The sequence below is a fragment of the Notolabrus celidotus genome, chromosome 8 (assembly GCF_009762535.1).
Source record: "Notolabrus celidotus isolate fNotCel1 chromosome 8, fNotCel1.pri, whole genome shotgun sequence".
Classification (NCBI taxonomy): Eukaryota; Metazoa; Chordata; class Actinopteri; order Labriformes; family Labridae; genus Notolabrus; species Notolabrus celidotus.
Window position 1 is genome coordinate 20268955 of NC_048279.1, and position 27197 is coordinate 20296151.

Sequence of the window (27197 nt, forward strand, 5' to 3'; positions counted from 1 at the left end):
ACCTAGGGACCCATGACACTCAGACAAACGCAACATAATGAAAATCATGTAAATCTGTTTGCTCGGGTGAAAATCACCCGGCGATAGTGTTCTAGGGTTAATATGTTATTACTCAAGAGTCCTTCAGTAAAAACACTCTTAGTACACTTACCTGCTAAAGTGTTGCATTTAACTCAATCGCAACACTCACATTTCAAGCAGTCAAGTGCATATTTTACTGATGTATAGCACTTGAGAGCTGCAGTGCATAAATCAACTACAACATGCTTTCTTTCACTTTCATTTTCTTCATATCAGCAACATGGAATTTGAAGTTCAGCCAATATTTGTATCCTGCCAAACTTGAATCTAAACATCAATGTCTCTGCCTCCCTTCTTCATTTAAGCTTATCTGTGTGTGTCTGGATGTTCCTCTCACATCAGCTGCAAAAGATTGATGTTGGATCTCTCAATGAACGTGTCTGATATTTATAGGAAAGTTTTCCATCTCAGGCTGCTGATAGAATCTCTCAGCAAGTCTGTTTATCATCATTCATCAGAAAATGAAAACCCTCTCTGAGGTGTCTCCCTGTCACACATCATTCTTCATTTTCTCAAGGGAAGACATCTGCAGGTTTAAACCTGATGTCATCTCAATCCAATAGAGTGAAGTATGCTTTACAAGTTAGACCGCAGTGACACATTCTTCTTATTTTGATGAAGTAGAAATGAAAAGTTGGTGTAAGTGAGGCTTTTTATCGGGTAGGTTAGGGTTCAGGTTCACACATTGTAGCTTCCAGACAGCTTTGAATAACGAAGTCACAGATTGCTCTGTCTTTTGGCATGTTTGGTTATCAGTCCCCAAACTTGTCTGCAGGTTTTCATATCAGTGCAGAACAGGTTAAGAAAGCGAGTCCAGAATACGACTTGAAGTTTTGCCTTCAGTTCATTTTATATTATCAGGATTCTAACTGTTGTAAAGTGCTGTCAGATGTCAACACCTGTCTCCTCATAGGCCTTAACCTTGTGCTAAAAGGCTTGTTCGCTGCCCCTGGTTGTTTTTTTTTCTTTTTCAGTTATCTGGTCTAATGGTTTCCTTTGCTTCAAGTGTTCCCTCTAAGATAGATCCGAATGAAAGAATTAAACCAAAAAATGAGAGCATTACCATCACCTTGTTGTTCCTGGATATACTTGCAGGCTGTAAAGATTTAATGATCAGCAGCCTGTTGCACCAGCAGTGTGTGAGTTGTGTCCTAAGTTAGAGTGTAAAGTTGTCACTAAACCAGACGTTGAAACTAGTCAGTTTGTAACTTAAGTTGTGTCATTGTTTGGTTGCACCACAGAGACGTATAGTTCATCTTAACTAGAAGGCTGTAACATCTAAATAACCAAAACATTGTCGCAGATATGATGTTGAAACTTCCAGCAGCCAATCAGAGGAAAGCACCAATTTTGATGCAGGGATTTTATGTGTTATTTTTCGTGCCTTATCTTCTCGGAACTGACCAACAGCCGAATCAAACTAAAGTAAAGTGATAACTACAGCCTAAATCATTAATCTGCAGTGTCTATAATAACAGTGACTTCAAATGGTAAAATTATCAACTACAACATACGTTAATACTCAGAAGCGCAAATCTTGGTCATCATATTTTACCAAAGGATGTAATCTCTCTCTTGGATATCGCGTTGCAGACATATTATAGCTGTGAGAACCCTCTGTATCTCCTCATCCTCCAATTCATCCCACCTTTCAAAACGACGCACCATTGCAGCAGATATACTCTATGGAGGACTTTACACCTTATAGGAGCCAAGTGTAAGAATTACGTTGTAACTTAGGCTGACATTGGAACTATCTGAACTGGTGCAACGCCCCAAAAAGTTAGTAGAGTGTAAACTCCATCCTAAATGAGAAATTACGTTCAAACTAGGCTACGTTTGAGTTTACGCACAGCTGGTGCAACAGGCTGCAGGTTTCCTGGGAAACTCTACCACCAGATGTATTTTCTCTGCCATTTTATTGTCGCCTGTCAGTACAACTGCTAGCACTTAAATCTGTTTGTGTTCTTGTTATAAACTTATTTCTCACTGGTATAAAATCACACAAGGGTTACCTTATCAGCACTGTTTTTTCACACACTTTTCTCTAACCAAAATGATCTAGATGCACTTGTATATCACTTACCACATGCTAGTGAGCTATGTGGTAAAAAATAAGATGCATCAACACCACACACTTGTAATTTTTGCATTTGTGTGGCATTAGTTGTATGTGGAAATTCACCAGACTTATAACAACCTGTGTCCTCACATAAACCCATCCCCTTTGTGTTATTATGTGTTGCCGACCTGCTCAAAGTCCACTCTACAATCTCTAATAATAGAAGGTCTATGATAGGAATACTAGTGTAAGGGGCCTTGTGCTGTCTCTCCAGCCTCCTCAGTGCTGTGCATGTACAGTCACTCCTCTCTCTCTCCTTGCCCGGCCTAAGGGTCTTAGAGACTGTGAGTTCTGCTTGGCTACCCACATGGAGCTGAAGATCCAGGCAACGTGATCAGAAGACAGACGGAGAGGGAGTTAGCCGACAAAAAGGTGGACAGACAGGTGGAAAAAAGAGGCTAATGAAGCTGAAATGGCCAGTCAGGAAGATTGCGGTCACAACCCGAGAGTCAGACATAAAGAAGGCTTCTCAAAAAGCAAAGGACAAGTACAGAAAAAGACCTCAGACCGAGCAGATGGAAGTGCCTTATCATCACTGTTACACACTCATTTCCAGCCTGAAAGTACGGTCCAGCTTTGTACTTCTTTGCTTTATCTAATTTTCTCTTTTCCTTAGAGATGGATATCAAGGCTGATTTAAAATATAAGCATTAACACAGCCTTTCAAAATGAGAAATTACTTTGCCTAACTTAACCTCAGATGGAATTTCTTGTAGAAGTTTTTTTATACATACATATTTGGTCTTTTGCCTAGAATAAAAAAGTCCCTGCATGTCTGCTTTTAATGAGCCACTCTGGTTTTCCTCTGACACTTTTTTTTAATTGCTTCCCCTGTGGGAGCTGCTCCATAGAGATGTTTGTATAGCATGACAGAGGCTCCGGAAAACTGTTGTTGTTAATGGTCCCACCACTAGGGGTCAGTGTGACTCAAGTCAAAACCTGTATGGTGGTGGACAGTATGTCAGAACTAAACTGAACAAAGAGACTGATGCATTTATGTTTGAGATACTATTGTCTGAGCCATTTTTGGTCATTTAGCCAACTTTTTTAATTAGCTGCCTAAAAACGTCTTTCAGAATTAGCTGGTTTTGCATTGTGATCTATGTATTGTATATGTTAGAGTGTGTATATTAACCCAGCTTATAGGTGTAACTGCATTAACTACTGAAGTCTGAGCTTCAATTGAAAGCAATTGAAGACCGTCCATCTGTTTTCATCTGTCATCTCGCAGAAAGCATATGCCTATATGGATGTGTATGTGTGCTTGTGCTCAGTTATGTGTGTGTGTGTGGGCTGTGAGACTTTGTGACAGTCCATGTTTGATGGAGGGCAGAAGTAAAAGCTGCTCTGATAGCTCTGATGCAGGAGGATGAGGAGAGAGAGCCAGGTGGAAGGAGTAATGACACCCCAGGAGGGGTGACTCTGGCTGTTAGGAGGAGGGAGGGATGTGAGAAGACAGGCAGGGGTGTAGCTGAGGAGTGTGGCTGAGGAGTGTGGCAGAGGCTATCACACTGTACACATTCACACATGCTAAAACTCACACACAAGCATGCACAGCTGGAAGAGGCTTAATGAACAGTGAGCTTTAATAGCCACACAAACACAGACCTCCAGAGGCGCGAGGACTCAGACAGCTATCTGACTCACATAATTTGAAAAGAAACACACCGCATGCTCTTTGTCAAGTGCCCACACAGAAGTATGCTCAGATACACTTAAGCAGGGACACACTAACAAGGGTCAGGCATATACAATTCTCCAATTTCACTGTTCCTTTCTGCCGATGCTTTAACTTTGTCAGCAAACAAAGATGGATGTACAGATAAAGTCACACATGATTATCAGGATTCTGATTTGGACAGAGCGGAGAGAGCAGTGGATCTGTTTCTTATTGTGGTCAACCATGCATGAAAGGGGGGGGGGGGGGGGGGGGGGGGGGGCAAGGAAGGTAAAGGTATGTAGAAGGAAGGAATGTGCGAAAGGGGCAACTTGAGATTTGCATACTTTAAAGGTAGTATCAAATAAAAGACACAGAGTGGTGCAAAGCACAGTAGTTATAATCCTGTTCCAGTCAAACAGTTAAATCAACAGTGAATATGTGCAGCACAGTCGCAGCTAACAGCAGTGCAGAAAAGAAAAGAGATGGTTTGCTGGGGAAAGGATGGAATAAGGGATGGGAAGAGTACCACATGGGGGGAGGTGCAGATGAGGAGGACTGTGTTTTTGACTCAGCTGTTAGTTCAGGCTAAATGTGGTGGACCTGTAGGGATGCAAAAACAAAGGAGGGAAAATAAGGATGAAGGAGGATGAGAGAAGGTCAAACAGACAGCAGCCGACACACCGGCTCACTGCAAACATTTATCTGGACGTCCATAAAAATAACCCAATAAAACATGTTTATCATACAGACTCCGTCAGCTGTTCTTTTATCCAGCTCTGTATATGTATTACGTGGTCACTTCACCATCATTTCTGTCGCATAATGGGCCTTTTTGTGTTTGATGTTGGTTAGTGGTTTTTTGCAAAATGGTCTCCCTTTAATACTATTGAAACATGATTGAATGAAAGACACAATGAGTGCTGAGACAGTATGGGCAATATTGAAAGCATATCAGATTAAAGCCAAGGACAAAGCCGCGTAATGCAATGCAAATGGAGAGAGAGAGAGAGAGAGAGAGAGAGGAGGAGAGAGAGAGATGAGAGATGAGAGAGAGAGGAGAGAGAGAGAGAGAGAGAGGAAAGTGATGCAAACAGACAAAAGGAAGAGAGGAGTAGATAAAGGATGGCACATAGAACTGCAGGTTGTGAATATGAAGTTGAAACTCTGTCAGGTGGAGGAGGAAAAAAAAAGGGTATAAGTTATTGAGTTTAGAGTCACAGATAGAGTTAAGGCATGGTGGCGAGACTGGGATGCTGGTGAGAGAGACATCTTCTGAAAGGAGTGGTGGCTGAGAGAGTTAAGAAAAGAAGGAGACAGTTGAGAGGAGAAAAAAGAGCTAAAGAGTATTTCTTAGCTTTTAAAGTAATTCAGACGTGTCATGTAGACACAAATACAATTAATGATGGCAGACAGAGTGAGGAGAGCGACAAATATACGCAGAAATATATAGCAACATGCAATCATGCAGTGTGATCATTGGGGCATTTTGAATGTCAAGATTAAGATCAATAGCTTTAGAGCTTGTGCCAATACTCAAAAGGTTTCAATAAATTATTTCATAAACATGCAGAATAAAATCAAATATCTGATTACGTTCTTGTTAAGATGAGATTTCTCTGAAATACAGTAGCTCTGACATTGTTTGACTTTGCATGATCCCATTGAAAGTCCTTTAATTGAGTTCAGAAGATCCATACCTGTGAGATCACCACACAAATAGTCACAGAAAAAATGTTGATACTGGTCATTAGGCTGTTACATGTAGAATTAATTGACTGTAGAGAGAGATTTAACTGGCTCTTTAAACTCTGCCCTCCTGAGCTGCAGACTCTAAGCCAGTCAAGCTTTCTAAATCAAAATGTTGGTCCAAAATTTGTGAATTTTTTATTTTTTTTTCTTAATTTAGGGATTAAGTGATTAAGTGTGCCTGTATGGGATGTGACAATTCTCCCATTTTTCTAGATAAAAAACATAATTAAAAAAACAAAACAAAAAACGCTGGATTAGCTGGAATTGCACTGCTTCAAAGCTGAAAATAGACCTTGTAAAAAGTTCAGTTTTGAGAATTATTTGATTCTTGGAAAACAGCCAAGTTTAAAAGATGTGATGCCAGTGTATACAATGATTGATTTTTGTAGATTAAACTACCTATCATTATGTAAGGACCCTTTTACTTGAGCTACATTTGCTTTTATACATTAAAACAAGATAAGCTGAAATGCAGAAATTAAGTTGTACGTCAATATTTCACTGCGTGGTATCACTACTTTGACTTAAATTGAAATGTGAATACTTCTTCCACCACTGCAGCTTCCAATAAGAATGTTCATACTTGAACTTATTCAAATATCTGTCCGTTTGTTTTGTGAATGTATATACCTAAATATCTAAAGCTATTATTGCTCAATTTCAATGGTTTGGTAAGAAAACTAATACTTCTTTCATGTATATTAAGTGGCAAAATCTTACTCTTAGTGTAATGTAAGTTGTGGTCAGAGGCTGCGCTGTACACTTTAAGACATTGTAGTATTAAGGGTAATGAATTGTATGGGACAGTAACATATAACAGAAGGTCGTCTGCATAAAGGGATAGTTTATGTTCGCTTGCATCAAATTTAATCACTGCTATGCAGGGACTGGATCTAATTTAAATGGCTAATGGTTCGATGGCGAAAAGTAAAGGTGAGCTTGGGCAGCCTTGTCTGCAACCCCTGGACAAAGAGATACTGCTAGAGAGAACACCATTTGCTAAGATGTTGGCTTTTGGCACTGTGAAAGGAGTTTTAATATACTTAATACATTTTTTCCCAAAGTCCATAGCCTCAAAACGCTTTGTTTGCATCCATAGATATTATGAGCATAGGCATCTAGTTTTTTTGGGCCATATCCACTATGTGTAGCAATCATTGCACATTGTCAGCTCCATGTCTGTTTTTGACAAACCCTGTTTTGTCAGGGTGAATAACCTCTGGTATAATGTGTTCTAGTCTGCAGGCAATAAACTAGGCTAAAACATTATAGTCTGCATTTAAGAGGCTGAGGGGTCCTTACCTGGTTTGGGGAGCAGTGTAAATGTTTCCATTTCCAATGAATCTGGTAGTTTTTCCTTTTCTAAGCTTCTTTAATCATATTAATCGAGGAGTCATTTTCTTGAGAAGGCCATAAGATACTCTATTAAAAAGCTGTCTGGTCCAGGGGATTTATTATTCTGTAGGGATTAAATACCTTGGAGGACGTTCCTATCTGGGACATCAGCTTCAAGCATTTTTGAACTTCCAAGTAGTTTCTTGTGGTAATAGTCGTCATTTTTGAGAGTATAGTTGAAAAAAATGCTTTAAATTTGTTTACTATTCTAACTAGCTGGCTGAAAAAGCTCGGATACCAGGATAGTTTGAAAAACAAAATTCCTATAAGTATTAAAATATGGTGTAGGACAGGGGCAAGAAGTAGTCTAAAATATTAAGTTTGTGCTGCATGTTGTGAAAAAAGAAGACAGCATGGAGTAAATGATAAGCAGAAAAAGAAACAGCTAGGGAGTAGGCAGATTAAAAAAAGTTGATGTCAAGCTATCAAAACACTCTTAATTGCACCCCTTGCTGCGTTGTATTCCCCACTTAATAAGATTTCCCACCTAACTTGCTTGAAGACAGTCAACAAAACTGCCTCCTTTTTCATTGCTCTCCATCTGCTACATATGTAGCCTGCTGTCTGTCACAAAAATATCAAACTATCTTTTTCGGTCTGGCTGTCTCTCTCCCGTTTTTCTCTCCCTCTTTCACACATTCACACTCAAAAATACACACACAGGGGGGAAAGCATCTTATGGTAGCAGCATTCATTCATTCATTAAAGTCTGAGGATGATGAGACCCCTGCTGTCGCCTATTTGGTAGATAGAAAGTTTAACTCACTTTAATATTCAAAGGTGGTTTATCTACACCTGCCTCAGTGCCTCTCTGTCTGATTACTTGTCTATCTATGGGAGAGGAGAGGAGAGGAGAGGAGAGGAGAGGAGAGGAGAGGAGAGGAGAGGAGAGGAGAGGAGAGGAGAGGAGAGGAGAGATTGAAAAAAAAGGAAAGGAAATGGAAAGGAAACTAAAGGATGGGAAAGGAAAGATGAAAGATAAAGGATGGGAAAGGAAAGGAAAGGAAAGGAAAGAATAAAAGGGAAAGAAGGCAGGGAAAGAAAAGATATGAGGGGAAAGAGGGGGGAAAAAGAAAAACAGGAGGGGATATGGAAGGAGAAATGTAATATGTTCCTAATGACTGAAGGGCAGAAGGGGAGAGACCGTGCTGAAAGCCGGGTGCAGACGTTCATGTCGTCTAACATTAGCATTTTTACATTTACATTCAACTCATGTGAAAATATTGCTGCAGATTAAACAAAGAAGAGAAATATATGAGAAGAGAAAAATAATGAAAAAAGAAAAAAGTATATATCAGAAGAATAAATTGAGTGACAGAAATAGCTTAAAGCTGTTGGGATGAAAGATGGAAGCAGCGTAAGAGGGGAAGGAGGGTGATGTTGTGAAAGATATAAAAGCAGTGGCAATGGGAATTTAATGAGAAAACGGGTGAAAGAGAAACAGAAAAGAGGGAGAGGCAGAGGTGAGGGAGAAAGAGAGAGAAGAGCTAAAACAACGATTGAGACAAACAGAAAGTGAGAGATGCAGAAAGTGCGAGAGCATGTCTCTGGGGGGGAGGGGGGGAGGGGGTGATTTGGGCCCGTCGGTGATTGGGTTTGGTGTGCTCCCGCCGAGCCGAGGTGACTCACCCATCTCCCACACACAGACGCACACCATGATGTATGTGGACTGAGTGTTTGTGTGTGAGGATCTGGTAGAGAGAAAGAGAGTGGGTAACAAAGTTAGTTCTTTACTGTCAGAGTCCTGCAGGGATGTGTGTGTGTGTGTGTGTGTGTGTGTGTGTGTGTGTGTGTGTGTGTGTGTGTGTGTGTGTGTGTGTGTGTGTGTGTGTGAAGCCGTCATGTTGCGTGCAGTCTATTGGGAGCTGCCACTCTTAATAACAGATAATAACCCACTGTCTGTCTCTGTCTCCTGATGCCCACTGTCCCTGCTGATTCACTGCCTGCTCTACAAACTCACTCACACACACACACACACACACACACACACACACACACACACACACACACACACACTGAGAGAGAGAGAGAGAGAGAGAAAGAGAGAGAGAGAGAGTTTGAAATGAAAATAATCTCATTCTTAGGTAGTTAAATTTGCTCCATTATACAGAGCAGCTCATTTATCTTTATAACAGCATATTGCATAATACACAAGTGACCAGCACCTAAACTGACTTCAGCAGGAGACACACTCCAAATTTATCAACGTTGTTTATCTCTGAGGATACATTTTAGGTTTTCATTATTACACTCTCTCCCAGAGAGGCATCTCCATCAGATTAAGGTGAATTAAATAAACAGAAAACAAGCTGAGCAAAACAAACAATGATGCAGCAGAACCTGCCCATGCTGCCTATGTATCAATATTAGCCAGAATGCATGAGGACCCTCTACTTATATACTTGTATGCATATACTTGTAGAATCCATCCATCCATCCATCCATCCGTTTGTCCATCCATCCATCCATTCATCCATCCATCCATCCGTCCATCCATCCATCCATCCATCCATCCATCCATCCATAGCTGTCATTGGGCAAGAGGTGGGGTCCACCTTGGACAGGCTGCCAGATTATCACAGGGATGGCACAACCATTTATACAAACACCCATGACTAGCGGTAATTGGGATTGACAAATTAACTAAATGTTATTTTAGGGTGATTGGTAACTATATGTATCAGTGTAGACAAAAACAGATTGTTGAGTATAAATTATATACTGTTCAAAAGTATCAACACTTACCCCTTAAGAAAAAAACAAACTAGAAGAGCTCCCCCTACTGACTGGCTGCAAAAAAGGTAAGGAACTCCTCCTACAATTACAGTGTTACACTTTCATATAGCTCCAGCAGAGCCCAGAGGCAACGCACAGGGTGTTAAGAATCTTTTTTTTTTTAAACTTTGTCATCATCATCAACAACATCAATAATGTCATCAGTACCATCTTCGTCGTCATCATGATCATCATCATCATCATCATCATTATTGTCATCACAACAGTCATAGTAAACTGCAGTAACTCACTCAATTTCATCATCAACAATGTAATTATCACTTGCATCACGATCATTAAGTCTGGAGGTGTTCATGAATGAGCTGGGTCTATAACTTCCTCTCAACTGATTGAAGGGACCCTGCAGATCCAGTGCAGTTTGGTAAATCATTCTACCACCAGGGAACTGTAGAGGTTAAGAGTCTGGCTAGTGACTTAGGGCCCTGTTGATATGGGAGTACCTGGTGCATTTCATTTCACTGGAGTGTAGAGGGGGGGGTGAAGTATGGACCTGAATACAGGAGTCCAGACAGGAGATATTTTTTGGGCTGTTTTGCAAGCACACAACAGGGTCTTGAATTTGATTTGAGCTGCATTTTGGAGTTGATGGGACTTGGGTCACCTATAAAATCAAACTATATGTCAAATAGTTTTTCCAGTAGTTACATATTTCCATGTTGATTTATGCTTTACAGAGAAGTTTAGTTTGAGTTAGTTATTTTGTGCTACAAAAAGAGTTTACCACCATGATTGACAGCTCTATTGACAAATGTGGCTCCTGTTGCCCTTTGTGCACTCGATTAACGGAGTAGAGGAGCAACAGTGAGAGAAAACATGACAAATACTAACACAAGAGTCTGTAAACTTTCAGCCCCACTAACCAATCCCTCCTGGCTCCAAAAACATCTTGAGTGCAATACGTCAGCACCCGCCGCTGGCTATTTGCAGGATGGGGGTGTAAGCGCATCATCCTATAAAGTTTAATCTGTAAGTCTACTTCTAACACTGTAATGTCATTCCAGTTTAGAAAGTTGTTTGTAATAGAATAACTACCTGCTTGGACAGACGGATAAACATTGTATATAAATAGTTCTTTTTGTGGTGAATGCGTAACTCATTGTGTATGCATTAGTCCCTGCCAGTGTCTGGTTAATGGCGCATTAATGCTTCCTGGAACAAAGCCCTTCATCATTATCACTCTCACATTTTAGGAACATGAAATTCTATATCGAGCAAGCATTTCACACGGGTGGGATGGAGAGCTGGAAGACAGGATAATTTGATTAAAAGATAATGAGAATATAACATTATTGAGAGCAGATAATTATTCTCTTTTATATTTGTGTCATATTTCAAAGTCACTGGAAAGCATTTTTATCTCCTAAAGAGAGGCTCCAGATAAGAGATGAGACGTTATTGAAGGAAACAAGGATGAAAACAACAGGTTTTCAAGGCGAGTCCACAAAAATCACCCTCCTTGGCTCTTCTGATTGCACGAAAGCTGTGTGGATGAGCGTGATGTGAATGGTGAGTGAGAAGATGGTATTGTTGATAACTGCCTTTAGGTGCTTCTAGTCTCACAGCAATAGTCTGTCTGATGTTGTGGCTATCTATTACAGGGACAAACTGACAAGAGCCTCTAGAAATCTACTATTAATGTTTTTGAAAGTGTTTCTGTTTACTCTAGAGGCCCGTGTCACTGTGATGTGTTGTTGCTTATCTGAGTGATAGTGTGATGTGCATGCCTCTGCATTCACGTTAACTGCCAGACAGATGCTTATTTCTCAGAGCAGTTATTAACTGACTGGATGAGGTGGTGTTAAATTGTTTAGGTGTCAGTCTGGTTCAGGAAAAGATTGTTTCTATGGTAACATGTTGTCCCTGCATGTTTTCTGTCCAGAAGCAGATTAATTTGCCATTAGTCTGGAACACATTTATGTCAGATTATGTGAGGGAATCAATGTCTAGTTGTAAATAACAGTATTTTCATTCGCAAGTCCATCAGAATGTTTTAAGTGTTAACATGTGTTGCTTTGGGAAACTGTCATAGGCTAAAGGTCCGGGGCAGCCTGTGGTTATGAAATGCATCTATAGAAACAGAGATAGATATAGATATAGATCAGTACTTATGAGCATTCAAGTGTGCACACACCTTTTCCAATCATAGTAATACAGGCCACTGTCATGAGTTGCTCTAGTTTACTTTGGTATTTTCTTGTGTTGTAATCTGTCTTTTATTTCCTGTTTTCTTTTGTAGTATTTGATCCCTGTGTGTATGATTTAGTCTTACTTCCTTGTGCGTTTCCCTCTACTTTGATTATCCTCATTAGTTTCACCTGTGTCCTGCGTCCACACCTGTTGCTCGTTGCCTAGGCTGTTTTCGAAACCACCTACTATACTAGCAGTACGTACTGATTTGGTCAAAATTCAGTATGTAGTAAGTAGTAAGTGAACAAGAGCAAAATCTTCAGTATGCCAAAACTCCCCGGATGTCTACTGATTCAGGAAAATTTCACAGTATGCATCAGACCAGTCTGCCTCGCGTACTGTTTCCCACAATGCACAGAGCTCCTTCCACTTTTTCTTTTCTCTTCTTTTTTTGATGGGGGGAACTCAGTATTTAGGTGCTGTAAAAAATATTAAATTCCATATAAACCACTTCTTAACTTTTTAAATCATAAGTGATGCTAAAGAAGCAGTTTCGCTATCAGCTTGGCAGTTGTTTACTTCCGCTTTCCGAAACCGGAAATCCAGTGATGGTAGTACCTACTGCCTACTACATAAGTAGGTAGTTTGTAGCATGCCATTTCGAAAACAGCCTTAGTCTTATTTCCTGCTCTTGTGTGTTTCCCTCTATTTTGGTCATCCTCATTAGTTTCACCTGTGTCCTGTGTCCACACCTGTTGCTCGTTACCTAGTGTGTATTAAGTCTCTGGTATCCTCCCTTGTGTTGTCGGTTCATGCATCATCTAATGTGTTCCCTCCATCTATCTAGTGCCAGTGTTCCTCATAATGTCCTTCTTGAGTTCCCTGTGGTTCCCTAATGTTTTCAGTTCGACTTTTGGATTTAATTAGCTTGTACTTTTTAAGTTTTTGTTTCATTTTTTTGCCTTTTTCGTTCTTTTGTTAACAAATCTGCTCTCTACACGAGGTTCCTCCTCCTTTGTTTTTAAACCAGCGTGACAGTCACATTAACATGATATTCAGATATTGATCGGAAGTAAAGAAATCAAAATGAATCTGGAACTTCTCTTATATATTAATATATCCGAACTTCTATAAATGTTGTGTGGTTATGGGTGTAAGCAAAAAACGAAATGGCCTGTAGCGTTAGACACATTTAAGATACAATGCAAACACTAACAAGCAGTATAATGTCTAGCTGGCTGTTTAATAAGCGCTGAATCTACTGTCTCACTGCGTCGCATGGACAAATCTAGCCAGCCCTGAAACCCCCTTGGGGTCTTGTTGGTATTGTACATTCTGTACGGGAAGTTTTGAGAACATTGCATCTGAAAAAGAGGGATCAGCTGTGGTCGAGTCAGGTTGAGTGTCGAGCGTACGGATTTGGGGTAATGAACTGTCTCAACAGCAAGTGCAGACAGCTACAGTAAGCCCGGAGGGAAAAGCATGTATCCGCCAGTCACCACCCAAACTGCTGAGAGCAGGCGAAAGTTTTTTACCACTCAAGCAGGTTTTGGAACACTAGTGAAGGTTTAATGCATCAGTTTGTCCTCAATATATGGTAACACATAGAAGCAGGGTGGACAAGGGAAGGTGAGAGATCCTGTCACATTGGAATTTAGAGTGCGAACAAGTGGCTGTTTCCTGAAATCAAAGTAACACCCAAAGCAGAAACCATTGACTAATTTTGGGCAAGCCTTCTGTGCCAAAAACCTGCTGACAACAAGGACCTTAGTTAATCTTTTTTTATTACCTGTGCTCTGCCCTTCACACCTATCAGTAAAGTAGGTGGGAAATTAAGCTCCTCCTAACTAGCCAGAGAGTTTTGAGTTCATGTAGGATGCTATTACTCGTATGAAAAGGACTGGTTGAGATAAACAACATTTATATGGTCTTTAAGGTTATGATGGTAGTCATGGTTAATTGTGTTTAATTAAGCATTCTGTCATGGTTTGCAAATGATCAACATGCAGGTGCAGGGACCTTAGGCAAAAAAGACATCTGTCATGTTGGCAAGTGAGCAGAATGTCAATACATGTTAATATGAAGAAATCGATGAAGATGGGATCTATTACAGACGTGGTTTTTACAGAGCATTTTTCATGCCTTTTTGGCTACCGTTCAGAGCTGTACGAAACTACAGATAGATAACTAAAGGTCACCAAAATGAACGCAGTCGTTGAGGAGAAGCTCTAATGAGCAACAACAATAAACAAGGTTGTTGTTTTCTAAAAATAATTCAGGAAGAGACGGTAATGTTGGCTTTTACTATCAAAGTAATTACACACTTTCAACTGAATTCTTACCAGGTGGAAGTACTCTGTGTGTTATGTTACTTTCTCTTTTTTTCTCCTTGAAATAAATGGGTTTTTTTTCAAAGGAAAAAAGGCAGAGCACATTCTTGGATGTTTTGCAGTGAAGTTAGAAAGAGAGAGTGCACACAGAGCTCTGGTGTTGAAGGTTAAACACTGTGTTTAGGATTCCCACTGAAAGGTTAGAGCTGGGGAGTCTCTGTTTTCATGTGTGTGTGAGAGAGAGTCAGGAGGAGAGAATCCGTGCCTGTGTGTGTTTGTGTCTGTCTTTTTATACACATGAAGGTGTATTTTTTTTCTCTCTTTCCACTGAGCCCTCTGCTTTGGCAACGATCCACTCTTTCTTTGAAAGAACTAACATTGGAAGACGCTCCTGAAGCCACAAGCTCACACATCTTTCCTCCCAACAGCCCACCACCACCTCCAACCCCTCAAGCAATCCAACAGGGCAGCCCCACCCTCCCCACTGAGCCCCCTGTTGCCATTTCCTGCCTTTGCATGCTTGCTTCTCATGGAATATTTAAAGATAGACATGAACCTGAATGTCAATGTTCACAAGAGTTGTTGATGCTCGGAACCAGAGAATGATCCTTCAGGCTGAATGCAGATATGAAGTGGACTTCAGAGAAATAAACACTAATGTTTTTTTAAGACAATGTAATAAGTGTTCATTTGATTATGAATGTCAGGAGGAAAAATAGAGCTTAAGAAGTTAAATATCAACCACAACTGAAGAAAGTAAACTTGACCATCAGTTTTCAGAATGATCTTACCTGGGATCTAACCTGGGATTAAATGTTTTGTATATCTTTTCTGATACAACTTCAAGACCCATAGAAACCACATCATGTTTATTTAATATTAACTTTGTTTTAGGAATAATTTCACTCATGTTTTGTGATTTTTTTAGTGCAAAGGTCAAGATGAGACAAGGTTTAATGAACTAATTTGTAAAAGCTAACTAATCCCTAAAATACTGAGCTCTTTTTGCTTTTGTGATTTGTTTTTTGTGTTTATCCCCAGAAGTAAATTATGTTTTCGTCTGTGTCTGTGCTTAGCAAATTGTGTGAGAGTAAGAGCATGTGTTTGTTAGAGAGATAAAATAGATGAAGTGCTTTAACTGGACATGACCCATTAGGTATTTCATCAGTGCCACCTCATAAACTCAACAACATGAAAATAACATATTGTGTGTATTTATTGTCATTCATTGTTTGCTCACAGCTATCATCTTCTCTCTTTTCAGGGTGGAGGAGAGTTTCAAAACGCTCTTCTGGTCCATCTTTGGGCTGTCTGAAGTGATCTCAGTGGTGCTCAAGTACGACCATAAGTTCATAGAGAACATCGGCTACGTGCTGTACGGGGTTTATAACGTCACGATGGTGGTCGTCCTTCTCAACATGCTCATCGCCATGATCAACAGCTCGTACCAGGAGATGGAGGTACAGAAATAGTACATGGTTATGTGACTGCAGGAGGATTGGAGAGTGATTTGGAAATACCAATTGCTGTGAAAGATCAATGTAGTGACTAAAAACAAAGTGTCACAGAAGAATGTGATAAAAACGATACATATAGCTTTACTACTATAAAAAATGTTTAAAATAGTCTCTGTCTCTGTCTCTATGTGTCTCTGCAGGAGGACGCTGATGTCGAGTGGAAGTTCGCCCGAGCAAAATTGTGGCTCTCCTACTTTGATGAAGGACGCACCCTGCCTGCCCCCTACAACCTGGTTCCCAGTCCAAAGTCCTTCTACTACCTGGTTCTCCGCATCAAGTCCTGCCTGATTCGTCTCTGCAAGGCCAACAGCCGTCGTCATAACAACGAGTTGGAGCTGGGCATGCTCAACTCACAGGCCAAGGTCAGTGACGGGAAATCTTTTGATTCATAACCTCATGACAAATTAGAGACACACACTAAAGGATGTGTTTGTTTATTGTTTGAGCAGAGAATCCTGCAGCGTGGGACAGGGAACAGCTAATTGGCTGGCATTATTTTTGACACTGTGATGAATGCTCAATCAATGATTTTTCAAAAACCAGCTGCAAAGAGCTTTGCAAAAAAAAACGTTTCTGAAGTGTTCGTGTATCAAATGTTCCAAAATGCTGCAGGAACTGTGGTGGGAGCCAGCCATTACAAGGCAATTACTGACAACATGCAACTTCAGCTTCTCATTGTCAGAAAACAGGAGAATGATATCCTGATGTGACAGCTTACAAAACAAGTTACAGTAGTTTCTCAAATGGTTCATATCAAATTTACTCTCAAGGCTTTTGTTAAATTTTGTGCTTTTTTATAGGCTTTTTTTTTTTGTAATGGCAGACATTCATATGAACCCTGTAGCTTGTATCAAGATCTTCCTTTGCATGGCTGCTTTCAAGCTAACCTGATGGAAGGAACATGAACTCTTTAAACAGAACCTCTGGATCAATGAGTTTAATATCTCACTCAAAGAATTTACAGTAGTGCCTGCAGTTTTGCAGCAAATTTTAACAATGCCCAGCAACTTATTTCTGTTTTTATCACTATTATACCGACAGTACATAATTGTATGTGTGGGCAGGAAGTACATATTGGAAGCATTAGTGGAAATGACTGGATCATCAGCATATACAGTATGTCTAGTGTGCTCAGATGACTTGAAGGGAATAGTCATAGGTCGTTTAGTGGCTTGCGTGGGAATACAGACCTGTTAAGAGGTGAAAAATGTACATTATGAGGAAAGGGGGTTAAAGCCTTAAAAATACTTAAAATTTAGCATTTAAATCAACTTGTGTTTTTTTAAGGTGGGGCTTTGTTTAGGTGGATAAAACAGATTTTACTCCAAACCCAAACCTAGTGAAGCTCACAGTGGTACATTGCTTAGCTGTTGGCTCGCTTTTCAAACCAGAGGACGGCTGACCACCATCTGCTGTAGACAATACACTGATTATTAATAGGTTACACCTTTAACTCAACTTCAATGGAAATTGACTTGTACTTATATAACGCTTTTCTAGTCTGTCTGACTAATCAAAGCGCTTTTACAAACTACTCGTTGCATTCACCCATTCATACTCATTGGCTGTTGGATCGGACCAGTCTGCCTCACATACTGTTTCTCACAATGCACAGCGCTCGCTCCGCTTTTTCTTTTTCCTTCTTTTTTTGACGGTGGGAAATCCGTTTTTGGGTAATGTGAAAGTTATTGAATTACATAAAAACAACTCCTCAACTTTTTAAATCATTAGCGAATGCTAAATAAGCAGTTTCTCTATCGGCTTCGCCGTTTTTTACTTCCGCTGTTCAAAACCGGAAATCCAGTGACGTCTGGCTCAGCATGCTGCATGACAGATCAAACAGAACAGACATACTACATTCAAACGCAGTATGTAGTAGGCCGTACTTACGGCCTACTACATTAGTAAGTAGTATGTAGCAGGCCGTTTTGAAAACAGCCATTCACTCACTGATGGTAGAGGCTGCTATTTAGTGAGGGACCATCAGTGTTAGCTAATCTCATTTGTACACATTCGGACACCGCTGAACAACAGTGGGAGCAACTTGAGGTTCAGTGTCTTGCTCAAGGACACTTCACCATATGACCACAGGAGTTGGGATCGAACCGCCAACCTTCCAATTGATAGATGACCAACTCAACCCACTGAACCACAGCTGCCCTCAAGACATCTGCAATTCTTTAAGGCTTAGACCCAGAAAGGACATGCCATTCCCACCACAGGCTGGGGTGCAACTTAAGCTTCATTCATTTCCACACCATCTCCCTTATAAGGATTGTCGGTCCAAATAAAACCACTCTAATGAAAAGAAAGTAATGCATGAGAAAAACAGCACAGGCCATTTAACAGAGAATCTATCTTGGTGCTGCAGGTTTTTCCTCTGTCTGATTCCTCAGCTCAAATGGCTCACCTCAGAGCCTCAGCTGAGCTATTAGTCAGGTGGCCAGATCTGCCTGCGTCTGCTCAAATGGCTGGCCAGGTTTTGGATGGGGACAAGATGGGTTACAGCCTGCTGCCTCTGTGAGCTCCTAAAGTTTTGTACAGCTCTGACAGTTTAACTGCAAAGCCAAGCAGGTGCAGCGAGAGATCAATACTTGAGCTTACACTGGTCCACAGTTCAGCTCTGAGAATGTCAAGTAAGATTTAGAGGAGACAGCGTGGTCTTTCTGAATCAGTAATTTCTTCCTCTCTGTCTTTTTGCTCAATGTTTTTTCATGTGAGTTTGAAAGTAGCCTATGTTCATATAGATAACCAAGTCATTTGCTGGTGAAATACAAATTTAAATGGCTAGATCAAATATGTTAAAGAGAAGCCGACTGACCTTCTGTAAATGTATTTCTTGTTGAACATTTGTATGGAGGTTTGATGAAAGAGTAAAAATCTCACATGTTTGGTCTATATATGGGTGTTTGTGGTTTTTAGAGTGTGTTTGCATTTATTCAGTAATTGAGGTTCCTGCCCTTTCGTGAAAATATCTCTCACATATTCACAGTAATGAGGACAATTAATTTCTTGCCAGGAGCAAACAAATTGAAAATCACTAAGTGAAGAAAGCATTGCAGGGTATTGATCAAGAAAAAGTCACTGAGTACAAAACAAAACAGAGTTTGGAAAAACCTTTACAAAAACAGGAAAAGTATAAGGATTTGTGTTCACACAGTCCAAAGAAAATGACCGGACATTTTGTTCTTTCACATAAAAAGAGATGAATTTCACCGCAGATTAAAAAAAAATCTTCATAAATGCGGTTATGAAATCAGTGAAAGCACAAATAAATGTGGTCTGTAATGGTCTCTATTGTATGCAGCTGAACCTTTCACATTATTAATTTTGTATTTTCCACATTATTGAATTTTCTAAAAGTATTTATTGTGGGTTGTTCAGGCTGTTTAATGAACTTATGTAATCGTCTCTTATGATGTATTGCATTCACAGACTGTTTTCATTTAGTGCAGGCACATTATTTTAATTCATATACACACAGTTTGTTGTGCATTTAACATTTTGGGCTCTGCATAATCAAATCAAACATTTATCTACTGTCAACAACTAACACATTGTGCTTAAAGCTATAGAGATATATCAACATATGATTTGTATTATAAACATCTTTCAACCTTTACCTTACTTATATATTATGTTAGATATCTCCAGGCATCTGCAGCTTTAGTACATATAGAATAGCAGCTAGTTGTAAATGTCCACACTTGACTTAAAACTCATATGGACACTGTGGTGTTAAAGTGACACACAAGCTGCAAAGCAAGACCCTGTGTGCGAAATGGCATCTAGAAGGTAGTTAATAGAGATCCACTCATGCCAAATTATGCTGTTAATTATCTCCGTGTGTTCTCTTTGAAGACATCTGTGAGTGCCAGACTCACAAACACAGCAGCCTGGATCTTATTGTTGTTTCATTCAGCAGTCTGTTGCCTCCTCTAACACCCTTTTCCATTATAGAGTATCACTCAACCCTGAAATGTGACATTAACGGCAGGCTGCTGCTTTGTATCTGACTGTTGCAACAGGATGAACGCTTCAGGTCTTATCCACGCCCGGGCGAGGAGTTCATCCCAAAAAAATCGAGAACACATCCGACCAGATACCAGGTGAGAGAGAGAGAGAGAGAGTGAGAGAGAGAGAGAGAGAGAGAGAGAGAGAGAGAGAGAGAGAGAGAGAGAGAGAGAGAGAGAGAGAGAGAGAGAGAGAGAGAGTGGAAGCTTGATCCCAGAATAAGAACGGGAATGGGAATATAATCAGTGACAGAAAAAAAAATCCTACAGAGAGGTTAGTGGCGCTAAGTCAGGGTGGCAGCAGGGTGATAAAAATGTATTGGAAGAAATATGGAGGGAGGAGTGAGAGGGGCAGGTGAGGTAAAGAAGAATAGATACGAAAGAGGAGGAATAAGAAAAGTAGGAGGAACAAAAAACATACAGGTTGAAAAAATGAGGGATTGAACATATGCCATCAATTGAGAAGGGAAGAAGTGGAGTGACCTGCAGAAAAAAAAGAACTGAGGTATGTTTCTGATGATTGAATTAAGGGATATGGAGAGCAGACACTTACAATGAGCTCAAAGTATCATACTGAGGAGGAATGAGATCCCTCACCTTTGCACCAGGGGAAATTTGGATTCATTTCCCCACCACCCCAAGATTGACAAGGGCTTTGTTTTCCAACTACCAGCACACAAACGCACAAGACCTCTAACACCACACATCCACCTGTCACTCTGTAAGACGTTTGTACATCTGGTGACAGGTATCGACCCATATCAAGATTGCCTACATGCAAAGAATGACTGCCTGAGCCTTGGCAGTGTCTGCAGGACGCCCCTGTTGGCTGCAGATCAATACTCAACATTTGACACTCAGTCTGTGAGACACTGTGCTGCTCTTTCCACACTGCCTGATTTTGTGAGTGTGTGTGCAGAGGCAGAAGTACACACACACACAAAAAGTAATTAGAGAAGGAGAAGTTTTCTCACTTGAGACATGCGCCATGTGTTATCACTTCACCTTGTCAACATCTCTCTATTACATCTCCTTCTTTTCTCTCCTTCTTGTAGAACATCATGAAGCGTCTGATCAAGCGGTACGTGCTGAAGGCTCAAGTGGACAGAGAGAACGATGAAGTCAATGAGGGTAAAAAAAAAAAAAAAATTTTCATGGAAGTCATTTTTCATTGTGTCAGTTTCTTTTCAGGTCATGTAAGAGTATGGATTTTATGTGAGTTATTGCTGTATATGTATTGTGTGTACTGGATAGCTGCCTATTCTTTCACACCTGTCACCAGCTGCACAGTTTCATGGCCTTGAATGAAGTGCCCGCATGTCTGTAATTGCTCACTTGCCCTAACTATTGTCTCTGTGTGTGACTTTGTGTTGCAGGCGAGCTGAAGGAGATCAAGCAAGACATTTCCAGCCTCCGCTACGAGCTCCTGGAAGAGAAGTCACAGGCAGCCGGAGAGCTGGCTCTGCTTATTCAACAACTCGGCGACAAGTTTGGCAAGAACACCATGAGGCACTGACAGGACTCGCAAGAATGAGAGAGGGAAAAAGATGTGAAAAGAGAGGGTGAAATCAGGGGGAGGAAGGGGCAGAAAAGCAGGGTCATGGGAGGTATTTTTAAGAATTTAGAGTGGGAGAGTGAGAAAAATAGAGGTGATGAAAGATTTTTAGGATGACGGGGCTAAAAGAACACAAAAGTAAAGAAAAATTGGAACAGAGTTAGCAAATTTAGGCAATTGTTTTGTATATGCATTGGCTTGTTTGTTAGGAATGTAGGAAAATGGCAACTGTTACTATAATTGAACATGAGGTCATGGGGTCAGAGGTGAAGTGGAGTTTTTGATGACGGCTGCAGTCAAATTACAGACGACATCTTCAGGGACTGAGAGTTAGGAGGGAGACAGAGTCACAGGCTGTGAGAGAGACAGAGGGAGAGGAATGAGGAGGAAAACACAAGCACCATGAGAAACAATGAAGAGGCAGCGCAGGCTAGAAGACTGAGGCAGCATCAGGGCGAAGGCATACACATCCACTGCCAAGAGATATCAGAAGAAGAGAGAGAGGGAGACCCAAAGAGGGGATAAGACAAAAGGAAGGGATGCAGAGTGAGAGGGGGCTGAAAAAAAAAAGAGGAGAACACTGCCAATATATTTCACAATAGAAAGACTGACTCTTCTTCTCTGTGCTCACTTCGCCTGGGGTATAACATTGACACCTGTGTATATACTGTGCAGCCCTTTATACAGCAGGCTTTCTAATTAATGCACATCTGTCCTCAATGCACAACTTGTGATCAGGAGACCGATGATTCAGGAAAAAGTGGAAAACAAGTCATTAAAGTTTACTAAAAAAAAATGTAACTTCATCTCATTTTAACGTTAGTTAGATGCTGATCTCTACTTACAGATTCTACATAAAGATATAGATTCTGTTCTGGGGTGTCTGGATTTTAGTATGGGAAATAGTCCTTTTGTTGTAGATTTGTAGTCTGAGTGTGATCAATCACATATCAGCAGCCTTTGGTGTATGCAGAAAAGACCGCCTCTATTGGGATCAAAAGCAGGCTAAACAAAATCTTCCATGACTTCCTGGCTCCTGTGAGTGATAATCTGACAGCAATTCATTTCATTATATGGTGTCTTCATCCTAATGTAGCCAATCGTCTGTTCTGAATCAAAAATTTAAAGTAGGAAGACAAATCTGCTTTATGCTGTGTTGCGAAAGTCAGTCAGAACTTAAATCCTTTTAATTGCAGGTAAATTACTTACAAATCAGTTTCCTTCCAGGTTTCACTGAAGAAAGCCAGTCACTGTGTAACTTACTGTTTACAGTGAAACTGAGACTCACAAGAAACAGATTAACTGACACCCCTCGAGGGATGTTATGAACAAAGAAATTATGGCATTCATTATCCAGACAAATCTAGATCTGATGGGGTGAATGTCACTTAGCTTTACTTAGAGCATTTTGTTGCTTCTCAAGTTGCTCATTAGACTATAAATATCATGATAACAATAATATAAATAACAGCACTTGGAAAAGGACATTTTGGCTTTTAGTTGTTTATCTCTAACTGCTGTCTAGCCCTGAAATGCTGGCCATCATTGCCAGAGATATTGCGACAGACATAATGTCTTCTAACCCAGAAACAGTGTCCCAAACCAAAATATGCTGCCATCAACGTTGCAATTTTGACAAACTCACAGACGGAAAATAAAAACAGTTTATACAACATAATGAAAATCTTCACACTATGTTCATAGTGGAGGTCACAATCCCATTATCATTACAAATAGACCTGGATAAATGTTGTGTATATTTTCCTGTTCATTGGACCTTTGCGGCACAATTTTTCTCTGCACAACACTTTTTCTAAAATAGCAGCTGAAAAGCGACACGTCCTCCAGGATTTGTGTTTACAGCTGGGAAATGGAGGAGGTCAGTGCTTTCAAGGAGAACACGAAGCCAGACAAACTCCTCTGTCTGATCGCTTTGGGGCAAACACACATTTGAAAGATGAGAAAATGTGCGAGTTATTCTAGACTCTGAGAAAAACAACAAAGCAATCATTTGGCTATAAACATGAGGATTCTCCTGAGGAAGCTGTGTGGATTTTATGGTTTTGTTTTTCTTTTGGAGTCTTGTTTGACAGACTGCTGTACCATAACTCGCTGTGGTTGACTTCACCGTAAATGAGCTTACAGAGAGGATGTTTGTATCTAACAGTAAACTTTATACAGCAGTGGATACAACCAGGACACTACAAATATAATCAGTGTTCTTCATGTAGCAGCAGACTTTGGGGATTTTCACCCTTAATTATTATGATATCAAGCAGAGATTCTTTCAGATTATAATATTTCATTCATATTTAAAGTACAGTAGTGGATGAAAATGTATATCTTTTTTAAATCCATTTAAATGTGACAGCTTTTGTGTTAAATCAATAGATTTAATCCAGTTAGATGGTAATAATATATCGTAAAATCCCTCCCTTTCCTTTCAAAACTAATTTGATAACCCCAAAAATAGAACATTATCACGATACAATAATACAATTTCATTATTCTGTTATTGTTGGGATATTATCAAATATCATTGGCCTGATAAGAGCAAGGATTAATTTCACTGATTAACACATTTAGAGTGCTGTGATTATAAATCATTTGTTTTGCTAGGAAAATAATCCTTTCATCTTGACATCATTATCCATTACAGGGAAACTGTAATAAGGTACTTCAACAACAGATATATCTATATTTGGATCATTGTTGGTAGTTTTTTAAGCTTACTTCTGCTACCAAGAGCTGTAGTGAGCTGAAGCACACATTATAAGACGGGTTTCTGTTTATTATAAGAAGGCTTTAAACATAAACTTACTGAGAGATGTTTTAGATACACAAATGTTGTTTAGCGTCAAGCTTTTGTTTGAATGAATAGTGGGACTTAAACATGTGTCTGTATTTATTTGTCTTGTGTGTGTCAGAGAGAGAGAGAGAGAGAGAGAGAGAGAGAGAGAGAGAGAGAGAGAGAGAGAGAGAGAGAGAGAGAAGTTTATGTTCTGTGAAGTCAGGCAGTCCCTGAGAACGTTTTAACATTTCCTTCTTCTGAAAGACTAAATTACCTGAAATACTGTATTTTTAACTTGTACGCAAGAATGATTAATTAAAACAAAATCTTGTACTGTATATTGTCATATTTTTGATCTTTAAATTAAAGAGAGAAAGCTCTGAACTGCTTGTTTGGTCAGTAGAGTGCTATGTATGTTTGTGCTGGAGGGTGAACTGTGGTCGAATTAAATGAGTCTAAATATTCAGTGTTTGTCCCCATCAGTGCCCCCAGTCAAAATCCACACATGTGACTGCAGTGTTCTTCTGCACTACAAGTTGACACCCATGCACACACATACACATGCCTTGAACAATTATTTGTGCTGCTGGCAGGACCCAAACTGTTCTAAATGTAAACTCGCACAGCTCAGTAGTACACATCCATAATGCATTCAGCCATTGCACTCTTATTTTTATTTGTCTTGTGGATTTTTTTTAGCAAATGGTTGAATACATAAATCTCATTCCACACTATTCTAAAGCTATTCAAAAATCCCTTTCCCTGAGCACAGCTTTTACATAAACTCACACCCAAAACCCTTCAAAAGACAGTCCCTGAGAGAAATGACCATTATCCTCAAACAGAGGGAAGAAAGATTTTTGATGCAAGCTTTTTATACATCATCCAGCTTTGTGACACAAGGATAAGCCAAGTGCACTGTATATTTTTGAATTTTCAAATTTAACAAATACACCAACAAAATATAAGACATTGCAGGACAAAGGAGAAGTATTTTAGGCTGTACAATACAACATCCACTTTGCCAGTAGCTGGCTGGATAAAACTGTGGATTTGAAACCTGAAGTTGTAAATATAAATAATTACTGCAGCGAACCCAAGCAAAATCAAAAAGCAGTATCTAGGTGTATAGCCGTTCCTAACCGACTCGGTGCCCTAAGCAAGATTTCAAATGGTGCCCCTTGTATTGTAACCAACTCCACCAACAATCACATCACATATACACTTAAAGAAAATTGACATACAGCTGTATGTTTACAGGTTTCCTTTATTTTTAAATAAAAACGATCTCTAGGCAAACATTAATAAAATGGTAATAACAGTGATAGTTAGCAGGGGGAAAAAAATACAATTTCAAAATGCATAATTTTGTAGTAGAATGTATTCAGTCATTATAAAACACAATGATTTTCACAGTACAGACACTTTCAACAAAGTGACAGTAATGTATTAAGTGATGACTGAAAAGCCAGATGCAAAATGCTTATTTAAGCCTAGCCTACATTTTATAACTAATTAAGCTTCCAAAGTGTAAAGAAAAACAACAACAACATAACAAAAACATCATGAACACTTATAACCTTCAAAAACGGCTCTCCAAACCAGTTTTTTAAAGCAAAAGTGAATCACAAGCTTTTAAATGTATACTGGCATCACTCTGCAATTTAACCCCACATTTTATTAGATAAAATAATATTATTTTTCCTTTTCTCTTCATTATCCTCACTCATTTAGGGCGCAAGTTGCACCCCCTATGGCTGGACGGCGCCCCTAGCATTTGCCTATATTACCTATGCTACAGGCCGGCCCTGTCTAGGTCACTCTCTGCTCAGCAGCTAGACTTGGCTAGCAGATGCTTGAGCTAACCAATACACCCCAAAGTGGAGCCCAAACCCACTCCTAGTGTTTATTTCAGGATCAAGTTCACTCAGTGTTCTGTAAAAGCTTTTCATGGTTAGACTCAACACACAGAGATGCATTAGAGACCCTCAAGTGAGTCTCCAGGGTTTGTGTAAGATGTGTGTGGATGTGTGGGTGCACGTACACCTGTGAGTGTTTACCGTGCTAACACACTACTGGTCAGAGACATCCTGAGAGCTATCCCTTACAGCAGCACTGTAAACACTCCACTTCAGCGTATATCAGATGTGTAATGTACTTCAGTTTTCCCATACCATTCATCCGCCACTCTCTCTGCACTGTTTCAGGCTGTCACTAACGGATGCCCTTTTATTGTAGTTTTATTGTAGCAAGCCCAGCAAAGTCATAACTTACATTTAACCTTTCTACAGTCATCTTTAAGGCAGTGTATATTTTTTTGTGCAGTTTCCTTTCTTGACCATTAAAAAGTGTCATTTTAAAAATTGATGATTTTGTTACTTTTGCATTTCTGTTAACTTTTTTTAACATTATAAAAGGCATTACTAAAGGGCCAATTTAAAAGTTCCTGGTAGGTATTTCTTTGTGGCCTTTAATACAAACAAATCGTGTCAGTGAACCTTTGCACTGTCAGACCTTGGTCCTTTGTGTTAAGGAGGTAGGTGGTAATGAAGCATTTTTTTCTATTCTTAGTCTGTCCATGTCTATTTTTAGCCCGATTGTTGGCAGGCTGGTGGAGGGAAAACTCAGAAACAGTTCTTATTAAGGGCCTGGGTACACTCAGAGGACCATCCTTTTCCTCCACATGCTGTCTGCTTTACAGTTTTTTTAGATAGCTTAAACACGATTTTGAAACAGCCCATTTTGTCAAAACACTACACACAGTTCACACAACCACGCACACAAGTAGCAGAACACCTCAACTCCTTTTCAAAATGAAACACTCTTATGAAAACTATACACTAATTTATCAAAACCATATTTTGTTACCACATGAAACACACACATTTCATATAACTGAATTCTGTTTGAACCTGTACACACTGCTGCTGCTAACCTAAAACACTTTATATTCTAATTCTCAATGATAAGAGTACTGTAAGTGAAGTACACAGAGAAAGTGCAAATATAGCCTACAATAAATTCACCAAAAACTACACAAGACCAACACTGTAGACTGATG

At 39.8% G+C, this 27197-nt stretch overlaps 1 protein-coding gene across 1 annotated transcript in view; it reads left to right on the forward strand.

The window, feature by feature from the left end:
• The window catches only part of LOC117816905 (short transient receptor potential channel 7-like), an 87794-nt gene extending 63353 nt beyond the window's left edge, over positions 1-24441 (forward strand). The window contains 5 exon segments of the mRNA XM_034689287.1: positions 15525-15720; positions 15918-16139; positions 19806-19886; positions 20846-20921; positions 21167-24441. Of these exon segments, the coding sequence (XP_034545178.1) occupies positions 15525-15720; positions 15918-16139; positions 19806-19886; positions 20846-20921; positions 21167-21306 (715 nt within the window). The 3' untranslated portion in view covers positions 21307-24441.
• The last annotated feature ends 2756 nt before the right edge of the window (positions 24442-27197 follow it).